We start from the raw sequence: 24,372 nt of genomic DNA, 5'->3' as shown, positions 1-24,372 counted from the left end.
CCACTGCATGAATTCACCACCTTCGTATATCCAGTCCCCACTGATGGGCATGTGGTCGTTTCCAGGATTTTGTATCATGTTATAACGAGGATTCTTGTAAACATCGCTTGGTGGACCTTTTTGAAGGTCTCTCCAGGGTATGTACCTAAACATGGACTCGTGGGTTCATAGGCTCCAGCCTTTCTAGCTAAAGCCAAGTCTCTCTCCAAGTGGTTGTACCAATGAGCACCGTCACTAACAGTGTATGAAAGTTCCCATTTCTACTGTCGGACTTATGACTATTATTACCAATCTGACGGGCGAGAAATGGTATTTCTTGCTTTGTTCCCTGATCACATACTTTAGGCTGAGCCCCTTTCCCCGTGTTTGCTGGCCTTCAGACTTCCCCTCCGTGACCTGCCCTGTTCATCCCTTCTGCCTGTTTTTTTTTGGTCGCCGTGGGACTGCAGCACCCCTTTCACCCTCACCTCATCCCCACCTTATCCTTCAAGTCTCTGCTTCTATGTTATTTCCTCGGGAAGTCTCCTCTGGCCCCAAAGTCTGAGTTTTTAATTCTCTGTATTATAAGCTCTTACAGAATCTGGTACTTCTTTTAATAGTCAGCACAACTGGACTTTCCTGGCGGTCTAGTGGTTAAGACTCAGTGCTTCCACTGCAGGGGGTGAGGGTTCAATCCCTGGTCGGGGAACTAAGATCCCACACCGCCAAAGAAATAAATAAATAGTTAGCACAACTATAAGCGAATAATTAGTTGTGTGATCATACTTTTATTACTAGTTTCCTGGTTCTATGACAGTAGAGGCTTTCTAAATTCTCCCTGAATCATGGTACCTAGTGTACAGTCTGGTACACAGTGGGTACTCAGTAAGTATTCAATAAGTGAAATAATGAGCACATAGATGAAAGGGCAAGGGTCACACCTTATCCCCTAACCCAGATCACATGGGCACCTTCTCTATAGCGGCACCAGTTTATTCCACGCAGCGATTTTCTGTCAAAAGTGGATCAGACTTCTCAAACAAGCATAAAAACTCAACAAATACCAAAAGGTCTGATTCACGCAGATCACTTTGGCACCAAAGAAATTAAATCAGAAATCGGTCACCAACGTAACTAACAAAATTGCCTGGAAATTTAAAACCATATTTATAAATAACTTCAGGACCAAAGAAGAAATCCAAACAGAAATTTGATAGAGATTAGATGAAAAGAGAACCGAACAAAAATAAAGGTAACTCAAAACTTGTGAGATGAGATAAAAGAAAATGTAGAGGGAAACACAGTTGCCAATGCTATGTTGTATAAATGTTAATACTAGAAAAAAAAGAAGAAAGATTAAAAGGTAATTATAGCTAAGCAGACAACTCTAGATGCTAGAAAAAGAACAACAGAGAAACTTCAAAGAAGGAAACCAGGAAGTCAAGAGCAAAATTAATGAAATGTCAAAGGCACCATTAAGGGCATCAATCAGATGAAAAGTTGGCTCGTTTTAAGTAGAACAGAAAAGCACAGATGCTTTCCGATGAATTGGGAACTGGGATCCAGGAACCTAGATCCCCTGAGGCGGCGTGCGGCCCACAGTGGGCAGGGCGTGGACCTCAGGAAAAGGCAATGCTAGTGTCAGCTCTGCCCGGGACCACGGAGACCCTGGGAGAATCGCTTCCCACCTTTGGGTCTTGGGTTTTCCATCTGTATCATGGGAGAGTTGGATTCAGTGATCTCCGAGGTCTCTCCCAACCCCAGGTTTCTGGGACTCTTCTTTTATTCCAGTCTGGCTGCAGAGAGGCAAAGCGTGTTATCCAGGGAGGGGATTGCGACCCTAGGGCGAGTGCTGGATGCAAATCTTTTTTAAGGCGTGCCAGTCGCCCACCCCCTCTCGTTCCTCATCTTTGTCCCCCAGTCACACTGACTGGCTTTCATTCCCTGCCATTTGCCCAAGTTTGCTCAGGGTTTGGGCTGTTCCCTCCCATCTAGGACATTTTTGCCTTCCTCTTCCCCCGGAGAGCTCTCCCATCCTCTCCAGAAAGAACTTCCTGCGCCCCGGATGGAGTTAGAATTCCCCAGTCCACAGTCCTACTAAATTACCATTCAACAATTACACGTCTAACGTGTCCAGCGGCCACCTCCTCCCAGGCCATCTTGCAGGGCCCGTGTGGGTCTGCCTTATTCACCAGCGTATCCCCAGGGTGTACTGTGCAGTGCGGGCACCCGGTCTGCACTTCGCCACCCCGCCCGTCCTGCTCCCAGGGCTGCTGGTGGGCCGGTGGCGCTCACCTCTTATTTACCTGCACTGACCTAAGAGCGACTCAGCTCCATTCAGCAGAGCTGTCTCCTGCCAAAGCCGTTACAATTTCTTAGCTCCAGGCGGAGACAGACTGCAGATGGCTTAATTTAGAAGCATCTCAGAAGGAATTCTTTGCTCCACAGCTCTTCATCCTTTGACTCCGGGGGTCCACAGGGTCGAGACCACAAGCGCTTGAGGCCTGACTTGTAATTAGGACCCTCATCTCTGGCTGAGCCGCTATTTTAGGAGGAGAGAGCGTGCGTGCGTGCGTGCGTGTGTGCGTGCGTGCATGCGTGCGTGCAGGATGGGAGCCACACCGTTCCCAGCAGTGCCTCTCACTTGCCTCATTTCCTGAGCATTTATTAAGAGAGTGGAGATTATCGGTAAAGATCTGGGGCCAGGAGTCCCACGGCTCTGGTTCTCTGAGACCTGGGGCAAGTGACTTAACCTTTTGGGGCCCCTGTTTCCCCATCTGTAAAATGGAGATAACGTCTGGATACTCTGCGGCTTGTGTGAAATAAGTGCACTGCCCCTGACAAACGGCAGGTCTGTTACTGTAACAGCCTGAGGGTCCCAGTCGCCAGCCTCCGGAACAAATGCGGCAGAAGGGCGCCTGCTTCTTGGCATTCTGAAAGCTGGAACGCCCCTCTCCGTGGACTCCCATGTTCTGCTTGGGGCTCTGCGGATTTCATGGGTACAGAATAGGGCCCCTTTCCCTTCTCTTTCTAAAGGACAATCTCATGAGCGCAGGGGGTAAGCTCTTGCTTGAGTTAGCTCTCAGGAGAGTCGACCAGCCCCAGCAACTAAGCATCTCCTTCCGTTTTCACCTCCAGATTCACACACGACCCCTCTTCTCCTTCTGCTGACACCACTTCCCCTGCCGTACCTCCCTTCCACCTCCCTCATCCCAATCCTTCCAGGCCCACCTGGCCTGAGAAGCCTTCCTTGACCACCTGAGGCCAGGTGAGTTCTGCCCTCCTCCTTCCTTCACTGTCTCATTCATTCATTCACTCATTTGTTCACTTTTCCAACTTTGTTTCAACACTTCCTGAATGCCAGGCCCCATGTCAGGCACTGGCTGTCCTCAGGGAACAGGGCAGGTGCAGACCCCACCTCTTAGGGCTCTGGGGCTGGACACTCACATAAGCTCCCCTGGATCCACCCCCGGGATGACTTAACTCCGCAAGAGTCCAGCAGGAATGGGACTCCAGCGACATCAGAGACCACATAAGACACGCTGGCCTCCCGCACGTCAGCCCAGCGCTGCTGAGAACACAGTAGGTGTCAGAATGTGTGTGGTCAGTCACTGGGGTGAACCTCCTATGCCCAAAACACCCCTTTGGAAAACCAGGGGAAAATGGAGCTGGGACTATGCCAAAGTACAAAGGGGGTGGCTCTTCCCCATCCCTGGCACACAGGTGCTTAATAAATACTTTTTCAGACGGATGGATGAATGAATATTTCTTCCTTGACAAAGTTTCTAAGTAATGGGAGATTGCAAAAAAGGGTTCTCTTTTATTTGTGTGCTGGTTTTAACCTGATTACCTCTAAGCTGAGCAGACCTACGGCCTGGGTCCTTCACCTCCTCAGGAGATGAGAGTGAGTTCTGAGCCTGCTGCCATCAACACCACCCACCGTCAGCACCAAATCAACACCACCCACCGTCAGCACCACCCAGCATTCCTGCGTGCTGAACTACTCAGGGAATGGCTTGAGGGCTGCATTTGTTTCCCAAGGCTGCCCTAAAAAACTACCAAACACATAGTGGTTTAAAGAATAGAAATTTATTCTCCAACAGCTCTGGAGGCCGGAACTCCAAAATCCAGGTGTCAGCAGGGGCACACTGCCGCTGAAGGTTCTAGGGGAGAAGGCTTTCTTGCCTTTTCCAGCTCCTGGTGGCTCCTGGCGTCCCCAAGCTCTGGCTGCGTCACTCCAACCTACGGCTCTGTCGTCGGGTGGACTTCTCCTCTGTCTGTGTCTTCTGTCTCTTACAAGGATGCTTGTCGTTGGATTTAGAGCCCACCTGAATATTCGGGCCGTTCTCATCACAAGACCCTTAATTACATCTACAGAGACCCTTTTTACAAACAAGGTCACAGTCACAGGTTCCGGGGTTAGAATGCGGATGTAGCTTTTGGGGGGAGGTCACCATTCAACCCTTTACCAGAGCCACAGCGGGACGTGTAGAGTTGCAGAGATGTGGTCTTGCAGAGCTGTGCTTCCCTGTTAAGAACGACTGGTGGCCGGGCCCTAGGGACAGAACTATTGCCACTCTGAATGCTACAGATGACCATGGAGGTCTAAGAGGCCCAGGCGGCTGGGCATCTAAATCAGCCGGGGTACCCAGGAGGCCTCACCGAGCATCTCTATCTGCCTTCCGGGAAGCACGGGTGTCAGGAAAATCATGTCACTGTGTAAAAATCCCCACCCCTTGCTGGAGGGGATACAAGATGTACCTTGGAAAAGGCCTCTTGTTTATGGCTGCTTTCCTCCTGCACAGTGTACTGGAACTTCTCTCTTCTCAATAACTTCTGTGAGGCCACTTGGCAATTTTTCTGCAACTGGAGATTGAGCTGAGAACAAGATCGTGGTATGATTGATTGAAATGAGCTGACACCAGGCATGGAGCCTGGGTCTGGGTGGGGCTTCGGTGACTGTAGGAAGGGCCTTCCCGGGTGGTCTCGGAGCTTTGGGCTTGGCCTCAGGCCCTGCCCCGGTGACAAGAGCCCCAGATGATCCTGACATATATCCCAGAAACCCGAAACCTGAGGCCGGAGCTGGGATGGCTCCCAGAAATGCCGCCACACTTGCAAAGGGTCCATGAATCTCTTGTGCTGTTTGTACGTTAGGACTTGTGGGTACTTATTTTCCCAGAGGAGAGGGTCCTGGCTTTCTGCAGGGTCTCCAGGGTCTCCACACCCCCCAGAGAGTGAAGGATGCAGTTTTATGTCCCGGAATAACTAACCCAATCTACTTATCACCATTTGATTTTTTTATGGGTTTCTAATAAGCATTTGCAGCCCCCAACCCCCTTTTCACCCCATGAGGGAGGTTCAGGGAGTCCCCCCACTCCCCTGACACAGCATGAGTGGCAGCTAAGGCAGAATATTCCAGAAGGAGTCTAGAACTTAGTGCCCAGGAGTTAGTGAGTGGGGAGTGGGTGCTAAGGCAGATTTTCTCTGCCACTGATTCCCTCTGGGGCCAACCCTGGACCAAACTCTGCTCAGGGCCTCAGTTTCCTCACCTGTAAAATGAACATGGTCAGGTCGGATTCTGTTGTGCCCTCCTGTGGCCTGATGTGCCTACTCTCCCCTGATGGCAAGCATGGCCCCCTGGACCTGAGGTCTGGGTCTCACTGACCCTAAGCCGTGGCCCAGACCTTGGACTGTGGGGGGGGGGTCTGATGGGGTCTGGAGGGAGGCAGCAGATGCAGGACCCAGGAGGCCACGTCAGCTCTGCGTTTTCTGCTGTCAGGAAACCACTTTGGGCCACAAGCTCTGGTTAAGGGTCATGACCTCCCCCCAGGCCCCTGTGCTCCTCCCATGGGGGCCAGAGTGTGGGAGGCCGAGCACAGAGACGTTCCCTACAAGTTTTCCCTCTACTTCCTTTTAATACCTTACCCTCTCCCAGTTTTTCTTTTCTCTCACCTTTCATCACGGGAAGGCTGCCTGCAGCTCTGTGGTCTCAGCTAACCCCGTCCCCCCTGGTGGTGAGGGCACCCCCGGCCTGGTCCTGCACCAGAGCCTGTGGCCATCCTGGCCATGGGTGCTGCCGTATCTTGAAGCAGAGCCTTCAGCTGCTCCTGCGGACCCTCATCTGGGCCACCATGTCGCCTTGTGGACTTGAGCTGCGGGGCGCCCCAAGGCCAGCACGCAGGTGGCCTCCTTAGCCTGGGAAAGCCCTGCTCATCCTACGAGCCTCCCCTTGTTCCCCAGAGAGGCCCCTGCCTCCAGGGAGGGTTAAACCCACCTACCTGTGCTACTGACGCCCCCATCACTGCACTGATTCTCATGAAACAGCTGCGTAACCATCGCCCACGTCTGCCCCCCCCCCCCCGGGAAGAGTGAGTCCCTCGCATTCATTGCGGTACCCCAGTGCCTGGCACAGAGCTGTGCTCAGTTAATACGTGTGGCTTGAACGGGCGAGTGAATGAATGAATGAACAGCTGCATAAATAAACAAGCAAGGTTGAACCCTTTCTACCCCGTGCCTCCCTTAGTGATCCTAAAAGAGAAATGCCATTTTACGGGAATTCTCTGGCATTTGGAGGTGGTGTAACAGACCCAGGAGACAGGAGAGGTTTCCACTCACCACCATTTCTTGAGAGGCAAGGGCAGGCCAAAATACCGATTGCATAAAATTTTAACGACAGAGGCCCCCCCACTCCTTGAATCCGGGTCTGGTTCTGGAGCAACTGAGTGCTGGCCCCTGGAGTGCGGGGTGGCCTCAGATGGTCCCGCGGTGACGGAGCGCCAACCATGCCAGGAAGCCCCCCCTTGGAGAGGGCGGCTTGTTTGGGGTTTTAATGGTGGAGAATCAGCACGTGAAGGATGATGCTGGCTGTGAGGTCCCACTGCACGGGGGACCCCAGTCCCCGGCAGGCGATATTTATCATGTACACGTCGTCCCGGCAACGAGCTGGACAAAAGGACAAACAAGGGCACCGGGCAGCCCTGCTCTCGCACCCCTGTCCCATGTCACCCCTCACTTTACCCCACAGCACCAGGACAGCACTTTCCCTTCACTTCTTTCCCTCTGACGGCGATTTTTATTATTACTCTAAGATGGAAGTAGGGGGCGGGCCAGGGAAGGAAGGGGAGCCCCCAGGCCGAGCCCCCGAGCACTCATGCCCACTGACCCGCTCTCCCTCTGTCCACAGGTGGGCGCCCGTCTCGATACCTTCCCCACCGAGGCCCATCGCCAGAGAGCCTTCAAAGCCCACCGGGAAGAGTGTGCCGTGCGCCAGGGAACCCTGCGGATGGGCAACTACACCCACCCCTAAAGCCTTCTTGACACAGTAGAAAATTCCCTGAAGGACTCACCTTTCTTGCCCCAACTAACATAAGACAGTCCCCCATTGTTCTGCAGGCTCTGCCTCGGCCAGGGCCTCAGATTCAGGTCTTAGTTTGATCGTTTTTGGTAAGAGCCCCCTCTTTAGTTAGCCACACTCGCTTCCCTTAAGCCCCAGTGAGCCTCCACTTAGGGACCGCCCTCCTCCTGCAGGCCCCCCACCCTCTCTTCTCAAGCCCTCACCTGATAAGAGAAACCCAAAATCCAAGGCAGATTTTAGACTCCAGGCTAAGGGGCGATTCTGAGGCTCTGCCCTCAAGTGTTAAGAACAACGCATGTATTTGCTGCAGAAAGTGTGACAGCGCCCTGCTTTGAAAGCCCTCCTTTCATATTCCAAACATGAGTTTTAATGGTTCCTTTTGGGATTCCTGATATCTCTCCACGGCAATACCATCTCTCTGGGACCTTTGAGGGCAGGAAGAGCCCACGTTCCTTACTCAGAGCGGCCCTCACCTCCTCAGTGCTGGGCCCAGATGGGCTCCCCCACAGGCACTGACCTTGGAGGGTCACCCCGCCCCCTCCTGAAAGAGAGAGACTTCCGGGGCTGAAAGCACCCAGGCTGGGGCACTTTGCACGTCAATCTTTCTGCAGGTCCTTTGGCTTCTCCCCCAGATTAGATACTGATCTATTTTAAATTAAAAGTGCTCTTTGTCATCTTCCTCCTGTGCCTTTATTTGAAAGCTAGTAAACCTATGAGCAGTGTAAGAACAGACCTCAGACTCTTTAAGGGAGCTGACCTCCAAGACATCGCGACAGCACCTGTGCAAAGCCCATCGCTGACCTTCAACCCACAGCCCTCCCTAGAATGCCACACTCATTTATCCAGCTGCTCCCCGGATGTCTCCACTCAAGCACCCAGCATTCATCTCAATCCAACACAGCCAAGACAAAACTCTGGATTTCTTTCCGCCAAACTCGCTTCTCCCTCCTTTTTTCCCATCTCATGCTTGAGACCACCCAGATGCTGAAGACGAAAACCTTCACGACTCTGTTTCCTTCACGCTCTCATCCAATCCATCAACAAGCCCATCGACATTACTTCCAAGAATACCCTGATTCATCCCGTCTCTCCGAGCCCCCATCATCTCTCTGGAGACCTGCAGTAGGTTCCTGAACCACCTTCCTGCTTCTGCCCACAATCCCTTCTCCACAGATTGTCACCAGCCCACCCCTTCTTGTCATTTAGATCATCGCTCAAAAGCCAAGTCGCCCACTCAGGGAGTTCCCTGGTGGCCTAGTGGTTAGGATTCCAGGCTTTCACTGCCGTGGCCTGGGTTCAGTCCCTGGTCGGGGAACTGAGACCCCGCAAGCCGTGCGGTGTGGCCGAAAAACAAAAAGATATGAACGAGCCCCCACTCAAAGGGCCTTCCCTGGAGTAACCCTCAGTTAAGCCCACACCAGCCTGTGTTATTCTCGGCAAAGCAATGAGCCCTTGTTTATTGCCTGTCTCCTCTTCTAGAAGGTAAGTGGCGTGGGATCAGGCGTCTAAGGGCCCAGGGCCCAGACCTAAGGGCCTGTGGAATGACCCGCTGCCTGAACGTCTGCCGTGGTCCCTGAGCCACAGGCTGAGGACCTGGCGGGGACCGTCCATCAGCCTAGGCCGGGAGACACACCGAGTCTGGTCATCAGCCTAGGCCGGGAGACACACCGAGTCTGGTGACCACAGATCTGAGTGAGTTTCCTGAGCAGCCTCCCCACTCCCAACGCACACACTCACTGCAGCTCCTTAGAAGCTAATTCCATAAAAATGCCACACACATTACCAACCCCCTCAGGAATCTGGTTCAGTGGGGGGCCTTGACAGACCCCACCCCGTCCTAAGGGCCTAAAATTCCCCTCCCACCCCACGAACCAGACAAGCATCCCTACTGGTCTTTGTTAAAGCCACCCTGCAGCCTTCTGACCCCCGGGGGGAGCGACCCCGGTGAGGGAGCAGGGCCGAGCCTGAGGGGCCTGGCCACTGAGCAGGCAGCCATTCAAGGGCATGAAACCCAGCTCCACTAAGTAATTTCTGTGTGACCCCAAGAAAGTGTCCTCACCACTCTGTGCCTCATCTGTGAAACAGGACCCTGACACACCCACAGTTTTCATCAAGTGAAATTAGATAATGATTACATTCAAGAATGTGTATAGGAAAAAAATAAAAAATAATAAAATAATTAAAAAAAAAGAATGTGTATAGGGCTTCCTGGTGGCACAGTGGTTGGGAGTCCGTCTGCCAATGCAGGGGACGCAGGTTCGAGCCCTGGTCCGGGAGGATCCCACATGCCGCGGAGCAACTAGGCCCGTGCGCCACAACTACTGGGCCTGCGCTCTAGAGCCCGCGAGCCACAATTACTGGGGCCCATGCGCCTAGAGCCCGTGCTCTGCAGCGGAAGAAGCCACCGCAATGAGAGGCATGCGCACAGCAACGAGGAGTGGCCCCCGCTCGCCGCAACTAGAGAAAGCCCGCACAGCAACGAAGACCCAACGCAGCCAAAAAATAAAAAATAATAATAATTAAATACATTTATTAAAAAAAAAAAGAATGTGTATAATGTGATTAGCACAGGATCTGGCATGTTTAAGCAATAGATGCATGCGAATTATTATTTTCTTCTTTTTAATAAAGCACACTGCAAAGGGACAGCCGGAACTCTGTGAGGGATCCAGGGCAGAGGGCAGGATGCTCAAAGCCTTCGTGTCCAGATGCATCAAGAAGGTCAAGATATTTGGAATTGAACCCACTCTTTTGTTCTGAAATCCCCAGTGGGAAGGGCGGGGGGGTGACACGTCAGGACACAGAATTTCCTGAAGGACCTGAAGTTAGGCTGTATCCACAGAAGAGTGAGCGATTCTGCTATGGCAACGAGCAAGGTGCCCCACTGCTCAGTGGTCCCTCCAGGCCTGCTTTTCCAAGGACTGGGCCAAGGGGGAGAATATGGACTTGGCCAGAAAAAGTGCCGGGACGTCTCTTTTGTCTATCCGATTGCTTCTTGCCTCAGAAGCAGGCAGACCGCGCGCTGTGGGACTCGAGGGGGTTGTGACAGATGCCCTGGGAACACACCTGCACCCTCTCCTGGAGTCTCCCCAGCCTCTGTGTACTCCCGGGCCACGCTGGGGTGGCTCTCAGCAGGTTTCCTCAGCTGCTTGTCCTACAGCGCCACCCTCTGGCAAGTCTGAGTATGAGGCCAAGGAGGTGCCTGGCCCTTCCCTCCCGGCCTCCTTCCCTCCCCCAGCTGGGTCCTTCCCTCCTCATTAATTATTTGTGCCTCCACAAAGCCCCAGGTCCGATTCTGGTCTGATTCCGCCTTCTCGGGTATCCTGTCACATCGGCCAAACGCCTGTCCTGACTCACACTGACCCTGGCTGGGGGGTCGCCCGGCACAGCTGGAGTCCCTGACTATCCTTCCTGACCCAGGGTAGAGTCCCCAAAGGTTCCAGCCTGCAGGGGCCTTAGGGACCATCTGCTAACCTCCCTGCACCACCATCGTCCCCACTCCACAGATGGAAAAGAGATGTCAGAGGAGGCCTGAGTTCACTCAGTAAGCCGGCCCCAGGCTAGTGACTGGTCCACTATGTGTTCCAGAGCCTGTCCCTTCAAACCACTCCTCAATTAAAGGTGGGCGGAAATGGGGGGGAAGGCTTAGCTTTCCATCCCAAGTCGTCCTAATCACCTGCCGACAAATGCCACGTGAGCACGGCTGTCGCCAGAGATACGGCCTTGAGCCCCTGTTTTTGTTCATTTCCCTGCTGGTTGGCATTTGGGAACATTCTACCTCCTGGTCGGGTTTCTTGGCCAAACCCCACCAGAGGTTTAACCAAACAAAGAGGCCCATGTGTACTGTCCTCACGAACCACAAGGAGGCAGCTGGTCTGGACCCACAGCTGGTCAGCTTGAAATTCTCAGAAGTTCCCTTGGAGGTGGAGGAAGACAGTGCCCGTGTTGCTGCGCACTTGGCAGGAGTGGGGGGGCAAGCGCGGGCCTGGGGTGCTGAGACGGAGCCTTTGGAAACAGGACTCACGAAGCTGGGGGGGCTTGAGGACATGTCTAGTCCTTCCAGAGAAGAAGAGGGATGCCGTTCCTCAGCAGACAAACTAGGACCAGAGCAGACCCCTTGGCTGGTAGGTCCAGCTTTCTTTTCCTGCCGAACGCCCACTGACTTCAGTCTATTTCCAGTCTCTTTTATCTTTTCTTTCTTTTTTTTTTGGCCACAAGCCGGGATCTTAGTTCCCCGGCCAGAGATTGAAGCCAGGCCACGGCAGTGCAAGCACCGACTCCTAATCACCGAACAACCAGGGAACTCCCAATTTCCAGATTTTTAAACTAGAGCCCAAACCTCATCGGTTCTCCCCTGGCCACACACTCCCACTCTGATATAACCAGATAACGAACAATTTTCTCAGCCAGAAGAAAGGAGAGGGGGTTCTGGAGTCTGACATCATGCAGGATTTTTATCAGGGATGGTAGCAATGAGCGAATGGTGATTGGTGTCTGATCTCTGCCTGCTAGGGGGCTTCTACAAGTCAGAAGAGAAAGCACTGCTCACAGGCCAGAAACCCAAAGCCAGTCCCGGGAGGTCCCTGAATCCAGTTAGAGACGGCCTGGCTTTTTGGCTCACTCATCCAAGCTCCCCAACTAGCAATGGTTTAGAACCGCAGATTTGGGGGTCTAGAGCAAGGACACATGCATGACAGCAAGCAGACCAGAAGCTCAGGCGCCAATGTGGGCCTGCGTGACAGTCACACAGGTCTGTGTTTCCAATCAAAAACATTCTCTGGCATTTATCCTTCTTGACCAAAACAGTCTTTCCGCTGCATTTCTTTTTACTTGGGAAACCCTTTGATGCTTGAAATCATTAAAAGAAAAAAAAAAAAACCACGAGGTTGGCTTTTTAGACAGGCTCCTAGAACTGAATGAGGGCAAACATAAACTTGAATTCACAAATGGGAACTATCTCGGAAGGGGAATTTAGGTTGGTGGACGTTGCTGCACTCTGTGAGATCCATGCATGCAGGTCCATCCTGTCATACCCCCCGTGACGTCACCAGCCTCTAGCCCAGGGAACACTGTGCAGGACAGACTGCATGTTTACAGGGGAGGAAGGAAGGGAGGGAGGGAGGGAGGGGAGAATAGAGGAAAAGAAAGAATATCTTCTCTTTCTGGTTTCAGGAGCTCCATGGGGTTTTGAGCTAAACCAACAAAAATGACTGAGAACAGCATGACCTTGAAACCCACAAACTGTCCAAATCCTTGTCTGGCCCATCTGTTTGCATTAGCACCCAAGCTTGGCCCGCAACAGCCGAATCCCTTGTCCCCTCCATGTCACAAACCGGTTTTGTAGGAAGGCCCAGAGCAAAGCGCAGGGCGGGGTGGGGGGATGGGGACCTGACTTCCCCAGTGGGGGCCCTAACCGGCCAGAGGAAGAGCTCTGCCTATTGTTCTCCATAGTCGTGATGTGAGATGCATAACTGGTATTCTCCAGGACCCCGGCCACGTGCAGAGTCCTCCCAGTGACCATGTGAAGTGGGCGACATCACCCCCATCTTACAGCCGAAGAACACATGGCCCAGGAAGCGTCTGCTCAAGGTCACAGAGCAGGGCTGGGACTATGGTGAGGCAGACAAGGCCCTGGCCTAAGGTACAAACCTTCTGACCGCCCCCCAAACTCAGGAACCAAGACAAACAATATTTTAATGTAATATTTTAACATCAAAATTGAAAAATCCCTGATGGACAAAACAGCAACAGGTACAATAGGGACTTGTATGCCTCACCTCACCTGCCTCACCTTAGCCCCAGCCCCGGATTCTAGGGCCAGGAGTCGACTTCAAGCCTAGCGGATTCTGGAGTCCATATCCTTGGCCACCCCACCCCACCGGCGTTACACTGCCCCGGCCCCAGCTACTCAGAACCGTGATGACAGCACTCACGCTACAATCCTCCAGGAGCAGAGAAGAAGACCTCAGGACCATTCTCGAAAAGCTTTGAGCACATCTGCTCACGTGGCTCTGCCTGCTAAGCCAGGGAGCAAAACCGGCCCAAAGAAGGCCTTTTCCACGCTCGGGGCAGTGGGGTAAGAAAGTCGCTGAGAACCATCGATCAGCCATTGGCCCAGGCACTGACCCAAAGTCAAACCCAAGCCGAGAACCCCAGGTAGAGCATGAAGGACGTGGATTCTATAGGCAGCGGCCACATCATAGCCGGCATGGGCCTCTCCTATCCTTGCCTCTCACTACAAACCTCTGATGTTAATGTCTTTGGACCAAAGGGAAAGCTGAGGTCCAGGCAAGAGAGATGAGCTGCCCAGAGTGGAAGCGGGGCCAGAGCCCAGGCCTTCTGAGGGCCAGTCCGTGCAGCCGCTTCCCTGCCCTGGAGAAGAGCGAAGCTTCCTCCTTCGTTGCCGTCGCTCTGTGAATGCTTGGTTTGAACCCTTCTAGGGCTCTGGGTTCATTGAGAGACTGAAGGTTTAAAAGCAATTTCAAAGGACTGGATGGGCAGGGGCTGGCATCGGAAGCTAGAGAACCCAAGAGAAGTGGGAAGCTGGGGAGGAGGTGTTTGAGCCAACAGGGGTCTGGGTGCTGGTGTCCTGGGAGCCCGGTCCTGGACGTGACCTCATCTCACTCATTCCCTTTCCCTCCCCTGAGTCCTCCAAGCCTCTTCTCTCCCTGGGGGGAGGGGGGTGGGCAAGACCCCTAAGGTAGAGGGCTGGGGCTCAGCGGGGACAGAGGGGGAGAGAGGTCTGTCTCCTGCCTTGTCAGTGGAGTTCTCAGAGGTTGAGTAACTTGCCATGGGTCACACCCTGCTTTGTTGAAACTTCTACCCCTCCAGGACCAACCAGACTCCTTTCTCAAAGGGAGGGGTGGGTCACCCACCCAGGATCCCTGGACGCTTAGTAAAAGGCCAATTCCTGGGCACCCTCCCAGCTAAACAAGAGCCCAGGTGAGTACACACACGGACCTCTCAGGCTGTGGACAGGCTGAGGTGCAAGAACCACCCCTGTGATGGAGAAAAGAGAAGGAGGAGGAACAATAGTGGAGTTGGAAACCCCCAAACAGGAATAAAACAATGTTAGCGAGAGAGGTCTGGATCTGAATTCCAAATGGAATAAATAGTACAGCGTGTTTTATATCACAGTAGACCATGATAATTCAATACTAATGATAGCATACTAACAACCTGTTAAATATTCTCGGGCTCTAAGAAGCGCCGAGAAGCCGGCTAGGGCTGCAGGAGGTTGGGGTTCTTGCCTTTTTTTTTTTTTTTTCCACCGTAGAGGGTTCCCTCCCCAGCCCTTACTCGTCCCCACGCCGCTCCCCGCTCCAGCTCTGATACCCGCGCAGTGCCCTGCGCCGCCAGAGGCCTTGTTTTCGCTGGGCCCGGGATCCAAACCCCCGCCTAAGACCCCGAGGCCAGAAAAAGTCCGTGCTTCGACAGATGCAAGTCCGCCCAGGGCCGGGGCGGGCGGCTCGGACCGCCGGCGGGCAGAGCAGGACGAGACTGGCTTGCGGCTTAGCCGGTTCCGCGGATCCTGGCCCCGGGGCGTCAGGCTCTCTAACAGGCCCAGGATGACAGGCCCGTTGACCCAAGATGGGGCCTTGGGGTCTGCGGGAGATGAGGTTCTTCCTGAGATGCGGGCGCAGGCCGGGAGCAGGGGTGGGGTGAGAGAGTGGAGAGGGGAGCGGAGTCTCCAGAGGCGCCCAGAGCAGAAACGGGGCCCAAGTTGAGGGCTGGCCGGGAAGGGCGAGGGCAGCCCGGGAAGGGCGAGGGCAGCCCAGGGTCCTCGTGATTTACGCTCCCCTCCCCCATCAGCCAAACGAAAATGAACGGACAGGCCGGCTCGGCCCCGCCACGGGAGGCGCCCACTGACTCGGCCGCCGGGCCAGGACGGGGGCCCCTCGGCGCCCGCCCTCCCGCCTCCCCGACAGCTTGCAGCCGAGCCGGGCCCGCCGTCCCCGGGGAGCCGCCCGTCCTCGGCCCCAGCCCGGCGAGGCCGCTTCCAATCTGCCGGCAGGCTCAGGGGGAGAGGGCGGGGAGCCGGGCCGGAGGCCACCGCCGACCTCGCCCGAGGGAGAAGTTTGCGCTCCTCCCGGCTGTGCGGGGCTTCCCCGGGCCGGGGCTCGGGTTTGGGGGATTCGGGCGCCTCACTGTTCCGCTGAGATCTCAGAGCTGAGCCAGACGCGGGGCCGGGGTATTTTCTGGGGGCCCGTGGGGAGGGCGCCCGGAGCGCGCGGGCCGCCTGGAGAGGCCTGGGCTCCGGGCGCTGGGCGAGCGAAGGGCGCCTTGGGCCCACGGGGCCCGGCTGCAGGTGCGCGGGCTCGGCTCCCTGCGCCCTTTGACTGCAGACAAGGGTCGCCATCCCTGGGGTAGTGTCGAGAGGATCCAGGCCCCGGACGTGCTTCAGACCTGCCCGCCGCCCTGCGCCCCGGCACCGGAGGCCGAACCCTGAAAGGCACAGAACTAGAGCATCGTGGAGGAGTCGGGGAGGGTGCGGGGAGAGTTATTCACAGTGAAAAGACCGTGTTTCCAGCGCTGCTTTGAAAATAAATCCTCGGGCGAGCTCCGGCTCCGTGCGAAATGAGAAGCCGTTTGCAGATGTCTACACTCGCGCTCAGAAGCTCTCGCGTGTTCCTGTTCAGAGGTACAAAAACACCCGATCCCGGGACACGCGCCACAGGAGAGGCTATCGGCTGGGTTGGGGTCCGTTGCGCTGTCTCTCTCGGGCCACGGGGATTTCTCAGGGTCCCCCTAACGTCCCAGACACGACATGCCCACGTTTTCCACCCTCGCCCCACAGCGAAGCCATCGTTCTGGCTCCTTCTAGGTGCAGACACCGAGCTTTCCCCACCCCTGCCAGGTCCGCGGGGTCCAAAGAGGTCAGAGAGAGGGCTGCAAATTTTCCTGCACGAAAAACATGTAGACCCCGACGGAAACGCCCTAAAACAACATAACAAATTAAACTATCTTCTCCACACACACAGGTCTTTTTCTGCTGGATTTAGTCCCTTTCTGTTGCTGAAGGAAGAGAAAACGGCGGGGTGGAGGGGTGGGTGGAGGTAGAAAAGGGATCTTTGACAGCCTGGAGGACGAATGATTTGAATAACTGTAGGAAAGTGTAGGGGAAAACTTAAAAAAAACCTCACATTCCAACCCAACGGTAGCGGCAGCCGGGCTCTGGACCCCTCCCCGCCAGCCTGTCCCCCCCTTGAGCTAATCACCCTCATTAGGAGCCTCATCACCGACCTAATGAAAGCAAACCGTGTGGAAATCGCCGGTAAACAGTTGGGTCCGTGCTGTAATTAATTCAGTGTCTCTTTTAATCAAACCGAAAGGAATCGGGCAGCGGCTTGTGGAGCCGTGACATCACCCCCAAAATCGGCCGGAGCCAATCAGCGTCATCACTCCGGGGACACGTGGGCGAGTCCCCTTTAAAAAAAAAAAACAACGAAAAAAAAGAAACGAAAAAAAAAAACCCTAGCCCCAAAGTAAAAGTGACACAAGTTCATTTTTTAAAGGAAGGGGGGGAGGCGAAGGCGCGCGCGGAAGACGGGCTGCGAGCTGCAACAGCGGAGCCGGGAGGTGCTGTCCACGGTGCTGACGGGCCCCAGGAGCGGTGCGAGCGCGGAGAGAGGACCTCCCCGGCCAGGTGGGGAGCGTCATGCGCCGAGGGCCGCCGTCGCCGCTATCCGCGGTGCTGACGCCGCCAGGTGCGCTCCGTTCCCCCGGCTGGTAGCGCGGCTCGGGCCCGCTGCTATCCGCGGTGCTGACCCCGCTGCCCTCGGCCACCGCTCGCCTGGAGGAAGCGTGCAGTTTGGATTTTTTAAAAGCCCTTCTTTATTTAGATTCCAACGTCCTCGCATCTCTTCTGTGCCAAAGGGGAGCTCAGGCCGTCCGTCTCCCCCTTTGCTCTCCCCAACTTGGCGCACCCTCCCTCCCATTTCTCCCTGACACTCCCACCACCCCCCTCGGCTCGGCGGCTCCGCACGATGCTGCAGAAGACGCGCTGAGCCCTTTTGGATCTAATGCGCAGAGGAGGTTGGCCCAGAGCTCCCGGGCTCCCCCAAGGCTGAACTCCATCCAAGGTGCCCGCAGGCTCCCTGCCCGCCTTCCCCATGCCAGCCCGCAGCTAGGGGCAGGGGCAGCGGCGGCTGGGGTTGGGGGGGGTGGGGAGCTTTTGGGGAGGACAGGTCGCAGCTTGGCTATGGAAGGCTCCAATGGCTTTGGGATCGACTCCATTCTCTCCCACCGAGCGGGCAGCCCCGCCCTTCCCAAGGGGGACCCCTTGCTCGGGGACTGCCGCTCGCCCCTGGAGCTGAGTCCGCGCTCGGAGAGCAGCAGCGACTGCTCTTCACCAGCCTCGCCAGGAAGGGACTGTTTGGAGACGGGCGCCCCACGGCCTGGCGGGGCTTCGGGCCCAGGTTTGGACTCCCACCTGCAGCCTGGGCAGCTCTCAGCCCCAGCCCAGTCTCGCACCGTGACCTCCTCCTTTCTGATCAGGGACATCCTTGCTGACTGCAAACCACTCGCGGCCTGTGCACCCTACTCTAGCAGCGGGCAGCCAGCCGCTCCTGAGCCTGGGGGCCGTCTTGCGGCCAAGGCTGGGGAGGACTTTAGAGAAAAGCTGGACAGAAGTAGCAGCAACGCCTCATCGGACTCTGAGTATAAAGGTAAGAAAACGGGAGTTGAAAACTTGCAGGGGGGAGATGCTATATTTCTGAACACTGGTACTAGAACAGGAGTGCACACACGTGGGGACATACACATATTCACTCGGAGCTGCCCCCAGGGCCCAGGCTCAGCAGTCGGTCTTGTCTGAGCCTTTCAGTCGGCCCTGTGGTTATGCTTTTGAGCAACAAAGAGTCCAGCGGAGAGAGTGAGGAGAGGGACGCTGTGTGCCCCAGGAGAGATTCCCCAAAACGCACAAACTTTCCAAACTTCGGTGGACTCCCCAACCCACTGGTGGGCAGAAGCAAGCTCCTATCAGGCCAGTGGCTCTCTGGGCAAAGACCTTGCAGAAGCAACGGAAGACCCAAAGGGTTCTGCTTGAACCCCCTTTTATAAGGGTGAAAACCTAGCAGGAAATTTCAGCTGGAGCCCTGAGAACAGTCAGAATTTTCCACCCTTTAATTTGAATTTCCAGAGGGGGAGGGGAATTGAGCTTTCCCTCCCGTTGGCCCCGGTGTGATCTGGGCCCGGGAATCATGCAAAAGAAACGCTCCCTTCAAAGTAGAAGGAGCAGCCAGGTGGCTTACGAGCACGAAGCGGGTTCAGAGGTCTCTTTGAGAGGGGAGGTCTCTGCACCCACCCAACTGTTCTCGCTAGATTTGATTTTAAGTGCATTGAGCCATCAACTTCAGGTTCTGTGTGTGGGACCCAGAGATTGCCCGGCGCCCAGACTATCCTGGGGTTGCTTCCCCTCTACTTGCGTTTTCACCTCCATGAATCTTTCCATTGTTGTTGTTTCCTTTCCATCCCGTCTTAACCAGGGAGCTGAGATCAGGATTAAGATGAAAGGGGAAGGGAAGAAGGAAGAAAGGAAAAAAGGAAGAGAAGAAGGAGAGAAAGAATTCCCTAATTTTGTTTCTCGCCCCCGCCCACTGCCTTCACTTTAGGTCTTTGGTGAGGCCAGAGGCGGAAAGTTCTTTCTTAGGAAGAAGTCAGTCGGGAGGCAGGAAGGGAAGGAGTGTCAGGACTTCAAGGGAGAGACCCTGTGTCCCCATCCAGCAGAAGATGGGGGGCTGAGAGCCCTGTGTCCCCATCCAGCAGAAGATGGGGGGCTGAGAGCCCTGTGTCCCCACCCAGCAGAAGATGGGGGGCTGACAGAGGCTGTTCAGAGCTCTTTCAGCATTATAATTAATTCCCAGAACCCTTTCCATGAGATAAAACTTCCCTATAAAGGCTACTTCTTTATTGTCTTGGGGGCCCTACACCTCCTGGTCTATACTCGCATTAAGTCTTCATAAAAATTTCGGAAGGCTCATTCAACACTCTCTTCCCAACTGAGAATTCGTTTGTGGACATGCCCTGACCTCAGATCGAAACCCATTTGGGGCCCCGCTCCACATCTCACTCCCTCCGCTTCCCCACAAAACTGGTGGAACCTCCACCAGCCTCACTGGGCCAGTCATGCCTAGAAGACGGGCAGCTTGGGCTAGAGCACCCAGGACCCCAGGACGGAGGTCCAGACGCATGTGGCCCAGCGACCCTTGCTCCCCGCCCACCCCCCATCACGGCCTGTTTAGAGAGGCAAGGAAAACTTGCCCCGGAGAAAGACAGGTGCGGCGCGGGGTGGGCAGGAGGGGTAAGCAAGGGAGGCAATGTAAATATATAACATCATATCTTATTCTTTATACTTCTCAGCCACAACACTCCAGTTTTATGTCTGGAGTAACAGGCGAGACCTCCCCCCGTCCAAAGCCCTGCATGCTTGTGTCTGGTGCCGGTGCTGTGAAAGGGTTCGGCTCTTGTCTCCTTTTATTTTCTTGTCCGTAGGTGGGATTTTGAGGAGAGGTTTCGTTTAAGGTAATTGGAATATCCATTTTCTTCTCTTGTGCCTGATGATATCTGATCAGGGAGGTGATGAGGGCCAGCTGTCCACGTATGGCTTAAATAGGTTTGGCGCTGAGGACAGAGGAAGGTCTCCCCTACCCCTAGGCACCGCTGCCTTTGCACCACCAAAGCCGCGGGGTGAAGAGGGAGCAGAATACCCAGCACCGAGACAGTGTCGGGAGCATTTCTCAAAGGTGGAAGCGACTTTTTCAGGACCCACGTTAGGAAATCTTGCCGAGAGACAGACACATGGGGTGGGCATCTAAGCGATTCCCCTGTCCACCTAACAAGCTAAGAGTCGTTTCCTCCAAAGAGGGCACGGAGGGAAGGTCAGTCCCATCCCGAGTTTCTGGTGTCAAAGCTTCCTCGGCATAACGTTTAAAGAAGCTGGGCTTTGAAGTAAGGCGGTCTGGTGCGCGCGCCGTCTTCCAGCCAGAGCTGATATCCGTGGAGAAATGAAACCGGCGCTTTGCTCCCAGCAGGGTCAGTGGGCCTCGAACTCTGAGGCATTGAGATCTGGGCTGAGCCTGTTTCGGAGGCTGAGGCTGGACAGCGGCGAGTGCATATCTGAAGGCTCCAGCCTGTGCCGGAGAGGGATTAGAGGAAAAGCCCAAACTCAACCCTCACCCCACCCCCGACCTGGGAGCTCAGCGCTGAGAAATGGGGGATTTTCCAAAATAGTCAGTCCAGACAATCAGGTCAAAAAGTAAGGTTTCCACAGTATCAAGTTTGAGGTTTGGATAATTGTTTCCTTGAACTTGTTTGAACTTTACCTGCCTAGCATAATAGACAGAACTCAAGTCCCCCCCACCCCATCCCAACACATCCCCAGCTCCTGAGGCAGCCGTGCCCCAACGTGGCCCGAGCCTAGGAGGGCAGGGAGAGGCCTGCGCACTGGTCTGGACGAGGCAGGAGGCAGGCATGGGCCCCCGTTTCTCACCCGCCTGGGTGCACCCGGCGCCCGGCGCCCTCCCGGCCTCCAACCGCTGCCCTTCCGGTTGAAAAGTCTTACTCCCTAGTGGCTCAATTAACCGGATTATTGTTTCCTACAGAGAGAAATCAACTCACATTCAGCTGAACCCTGTCACTGCAAACGCCATGCTCAATGAAACTCAGCATAAAGGAAAATATAGAGAGGAAAAGAGGAAGGGAAGCCCCAAACCCCACTGCCAATTTTGGGGAGGTGGTCTCTGGTCATATCATTGCTTTAGGGGGAGAAGGAGGGAGGTCAGTGAGCTTGTTTGATCAAGTGTGCATTTGCGGTGCTGTCAACCCCAAAGGAAAGTGTTGGGGAAGAAAGAAACCACATTGTTCGGTCCCATCCTTGCGACTCAGGAGCAAGAACCCTGCTGTGGTGTCCTGACCGACGCGGGGTGGGGGGAAACACAAGACAGCCACAGTAGGCATCGTATTGACAAGGAAACACAGACCTCCGCGACGTGAGCATCCGAGGGGCAAACGGGTGGCTTATTTTTCCAAGCGCTTCGTGCTTCCAGATCTGGGCGCCCCGGCGATTCGCCTTCCGTGTTGTGCGCTGTTTGTAGTTTAAGAAACGGGGGGGGGGACCATCTCTATAGATTCACACCCGTGCAGGGGCCAGGCGAGATGTGGGTGCAATTATTTGTTCTTCAGGACCACGGTCCGCTCCAGGGTGAACGGGTTTTTGTCCCTCCACGAGGGCTTTTCTCCCCCAGACTCCAGCCCTCAGCTTCCTCCCTTCCTGGCCTGGATGCAGCCAGGGGATCGGGGCACAGTCCTGCACCCCTGAGCACGCATCCGCACAGCCCACCGGTTTGGAACCCCTGGGTCCCCTCCCCTCCTCTCCCCTCCCCTGTCAGGTCCACTTGGTGGATCCCGTTAATCCCTTCAGGGAGCGCCGGCGCAACGCGGGAGCGGGGTTGAGTTCTCTCTCGGCTCTGGGTTACTTCTCCCCGGAGGTGTCAGTCTTCCTCTGTCTGGGGGCTGGGAGGTCCCAGCTCTGAGCTGCTCTGCCGCGGCTCCGTGGGACCGGGAGCCACATTTACACGACCGACGGTGACGGGCCGCAGGCTGGGGCGGCAAGGCGGCGAGGCCGGGCCCTGACGCGCGGCTGTGTCTCCACAGTGAAGGAGGAGGGCGACCGGGAGATCTCCAGCTCGAGGGACAGTCCCCCGGTGCGCCTGAAAAAGCCACGCAAGGCGCGCACGGCCTTCACCGACCATCAGCTGGCGCAGCTGGAGCGCAGCTTCGAGAGGCAGAAGTACCTGAGCGTGCAGGACCGCATGGAGCTCGCAGCCTCGCTCAACCTCACCGACACGCAGGTCAAGACCTGGTACCAGAACCGCAGGTGAGGCCCGGCTGCGCGCGACAGGGGGGAAAGGGCCCCCTCCGCTCTCCTCCCTGCCCCTCCAGGGGACCCACCAGTACATGATCTGACGTGCCGAGGGAGGGCCCCTGAGCCTTCCCCGTTCTGTAAAACTAGGGAAACTGAGGACTCAGAGAGCGGAGGCCTTGCCCGAAGTCCACGGTGAGGGAGAGAGACAGGACTAGAGTCGATCAGGTGGACAGACAGACATGTGGGCCACTGGAGGTCCAAGCCTCCCCACCCTAGCCACGTCCTACCACCCCCATCCAGCCCGGGCAGCTGCTGGGGGGCAGGGGGTGGCTCTGAGCTCTCCCGGAGGGGTTCTTCTGGCCTCCTCAGCCTTTCTAGCCCCGAAACGCAAGGAGCGAAGGGGCCCAGCCCTAGCTTCTTGGGGACTGGGGAGCCGGGAAACTGGTGTTGGGCACGGGTCTTGAACCTGGTATTTCCTAATCTCCCTCCCCAACACATTCACAGGATGAAGAGATACGCAAACAGGTACAAAACACACACATACAGCCACACACTCAACCCACAGTCACACACTCACATCGACGCGACTCAGGAATACAAACACACATACACCACAGTCACCCACACACGCTTAGCAGAGGCCGGAACGGTGCTTTCCATAAACAAGCCTCAGAACACGCTGCCCCATTAATAATAAATACCTGATTACTGCTCCGGGCATCAATAATTAAGGCCCGTTACAGTAATTACACAATTATGATGATGCTGAATAATTCAGGCAGGGAAACGGGGCTGGTGTGGCTGAGTCCGACTCAGTGGGACCGCCTCGCCGGCCAGGTGCGCCCAGGAGTCCGGCCGCAGCCCCGGCAGCCAGTGTGGCCCCGGCTTTCTTGCCTTCCCCCAACCCCAGCCGACCCTCTGCTGGTAGCCTCCCGGCTTCGTCACCAGACAGACTGCAGGGCTCGCCCGAAGCCTCGGATCTGCGTGCGGACTGCCGCGGACGCGGCCGCGCGGCGGAGAGAGCGTGCGCACATCCTCTCCCGTCGCCGTCTCTGGCCCGCGAGCTTCCGCAGAGGCGCCGCCAACTGGGGTACCGCGGCTGTGCTGGCCTCCGCCGGGCCGGCTGTGCCGCTGGGAAGATCAACTGAGTCCCCTCCAACGGCTAGCGAACCGATCCCCGCGCCCCCGCCTTCCTGTCCAAGGCGATCTCGCCTTCCTCAGGCCTCCCCAGGAGCATCCACACCCCCGCTCCAAGCGCCCAGACTGCGATCCCCTGAGCGGAGTGTGGCGAGGTCAGACCCCGGGCTTAGAACCCAGGGTCTCCTCTTCCTAGGCCATCTTGAAAACTGGCCCGCGCCTCAGTTTTCTTATCTGTAAGTGGGGTTAACAGCCATGGAAGGCCGGTGGGAGATTAAAGGAGCCGATGCATGTAACCCGCTAGACGGTGCCTGGCGGCCCGTTATTTATTAACGAATTATAGTGTGACCCCTTTGGTGTCCCTGCAGGCGCTCTGGGGCACTCGTGAGGGGCAGGGGTCTCCCGGCGCCACAGTTCTGACCCCGCCTTACGCGTTTACTTCGGTCCCTAGGACTAAATGGAAGCGACAGACGGCCGTCGGGTTGGAGCTGCTGGCGGAGGCAGGCAATTACTCAGCGCTCCAGCGGATGTTCCCGTCGCCTTATTTCTACCCGCAGAGTCTGGTTTCCAACCTGGATCCCGGCGCCGCGCTGTATCTGTACCGCGGGCCCAGCGCGCCGCCGCCCGCCCTGCAGAGACCTCTGGTGCCCCGCATCCTCATCCACGGACTCCAGGGCGCCAGCGAGCCGCCCCCGCCGCTGCCCCCGTTGGCCGGCGTCCTCCCGCGGGCCGCGCAGCCTCGGTGAAGCGCGCGCCCGCCCGCCGGCCCGCGGAGCACCCGGCCCCGGCTCCGGGGCTCCGCGCTGGCCCCTTCCGCCTGCCTCTGGGAGGGCGCGGGGTTTCAACGCCCCTTCCCAGGGGCCCCGGGTCCGGCCCTCCCTGGCGTCCAGCCCAGTGTCCCCAGAAGGGCCAAATGCCAAGTCTTCTGCGTCCCGGACCCCGGGACTGAGTCTCCCTAACCATCTTCGGCGTCCTCACTCCCGGCCACTCCATCAGGGAGCCACTTCCACCGCCGGGGGTACACACATCCCCACGCCCC

At 56.1% G+C, this 24,372-nt stretch overlaps 2 protein-coding genes across 2 annotated transcripts in view; both read left to right on the top strand.

Moving 5' to 3' along the window:
• Nucleotides 1–7,964, top strand: part of CFAP77 (cilia and flagella associated protein 77) — a 136,959-nt gene extending 128,995 nt beyond the window's left edge. The window contains exon 7 of the mRNA XM_060153281.1: nucleotides 7,163–7,964. Within this exon, the coding sequence (XP_060009264.1) occupies nucleotides 7,163–7,285 (123 nt within the window). The 3' untranslated portion in view covers nucleotides 7,286–7,964. The remainder of the gene's footprint in view (nucleotides 1–7,162) is intronic.
• A 9,570-nt stretch (nucleotides 7,965–17,534) lies between these two features.
• On the top strand, nucleotides 17,535–24,079 carry BARHL1 (BarH like homeobox 1). The gene is made up of 3 exons (XM_060153280.1): nucleotides 17,535–18,000; nucleotides 21,986–22,208; nucleotides 23,785–24,079. The coding sequence occupies exons 1-3, from the start codon at nucleotides 17,535–17,537 to the stop codon at nucleotides 24,077–24,079; spliced, it is 984 nt and encodes a 327-aa protein (XP_060009263.1).
• The last annotated feature ends 293 nt before the right edge of the window (nucleotides 24,080–24,372 follow it).

The sequence above is a fragment of the Lagenorhynchus albirostris genome, chromosome 7 (genome assembly GCF_949774975.1).
Source record: "Lagenorhynchus albirostris chromosome 7, mLagAlb1.1, whole genome shotgun sequence".
Taxonomy (NCBI): Eukaryota; Metazoa; Chordata; class Mammalia; order Artiodactyla; family Delphinidae; genus Lagenorhynchus; species Lagenorhynchus albirostris.
This window is presented reverse-complemented; position numbering and strand designations above follow the sequence as displayed.

Excerpts from the sequence above, each read along its gene's own strand:
- BARHL1 (XM_060153280.1), top strand. The coding sequence starts at position 17,535 with ATGGAAGGCTCCAATGGCTTTGGGATCGACTCCATTCTCTCCCACCGA. Across the intron at positions 18,001-21,985 it reads ATCGGACTCTGAGTATAAAG|TGAAGGAGGAGGGCGACCGG; the intron begins GTAAGAAAACGG and ends GTGTCTCCACAG. Across the intron at positions 22,209-23,784 it reads ACCTGGTACCAGAACCGCAG|GACTAAATGGAAGCGACAGA; the intron begins GTGAGGCCCGGC and ends TTCGGTCCCTAG.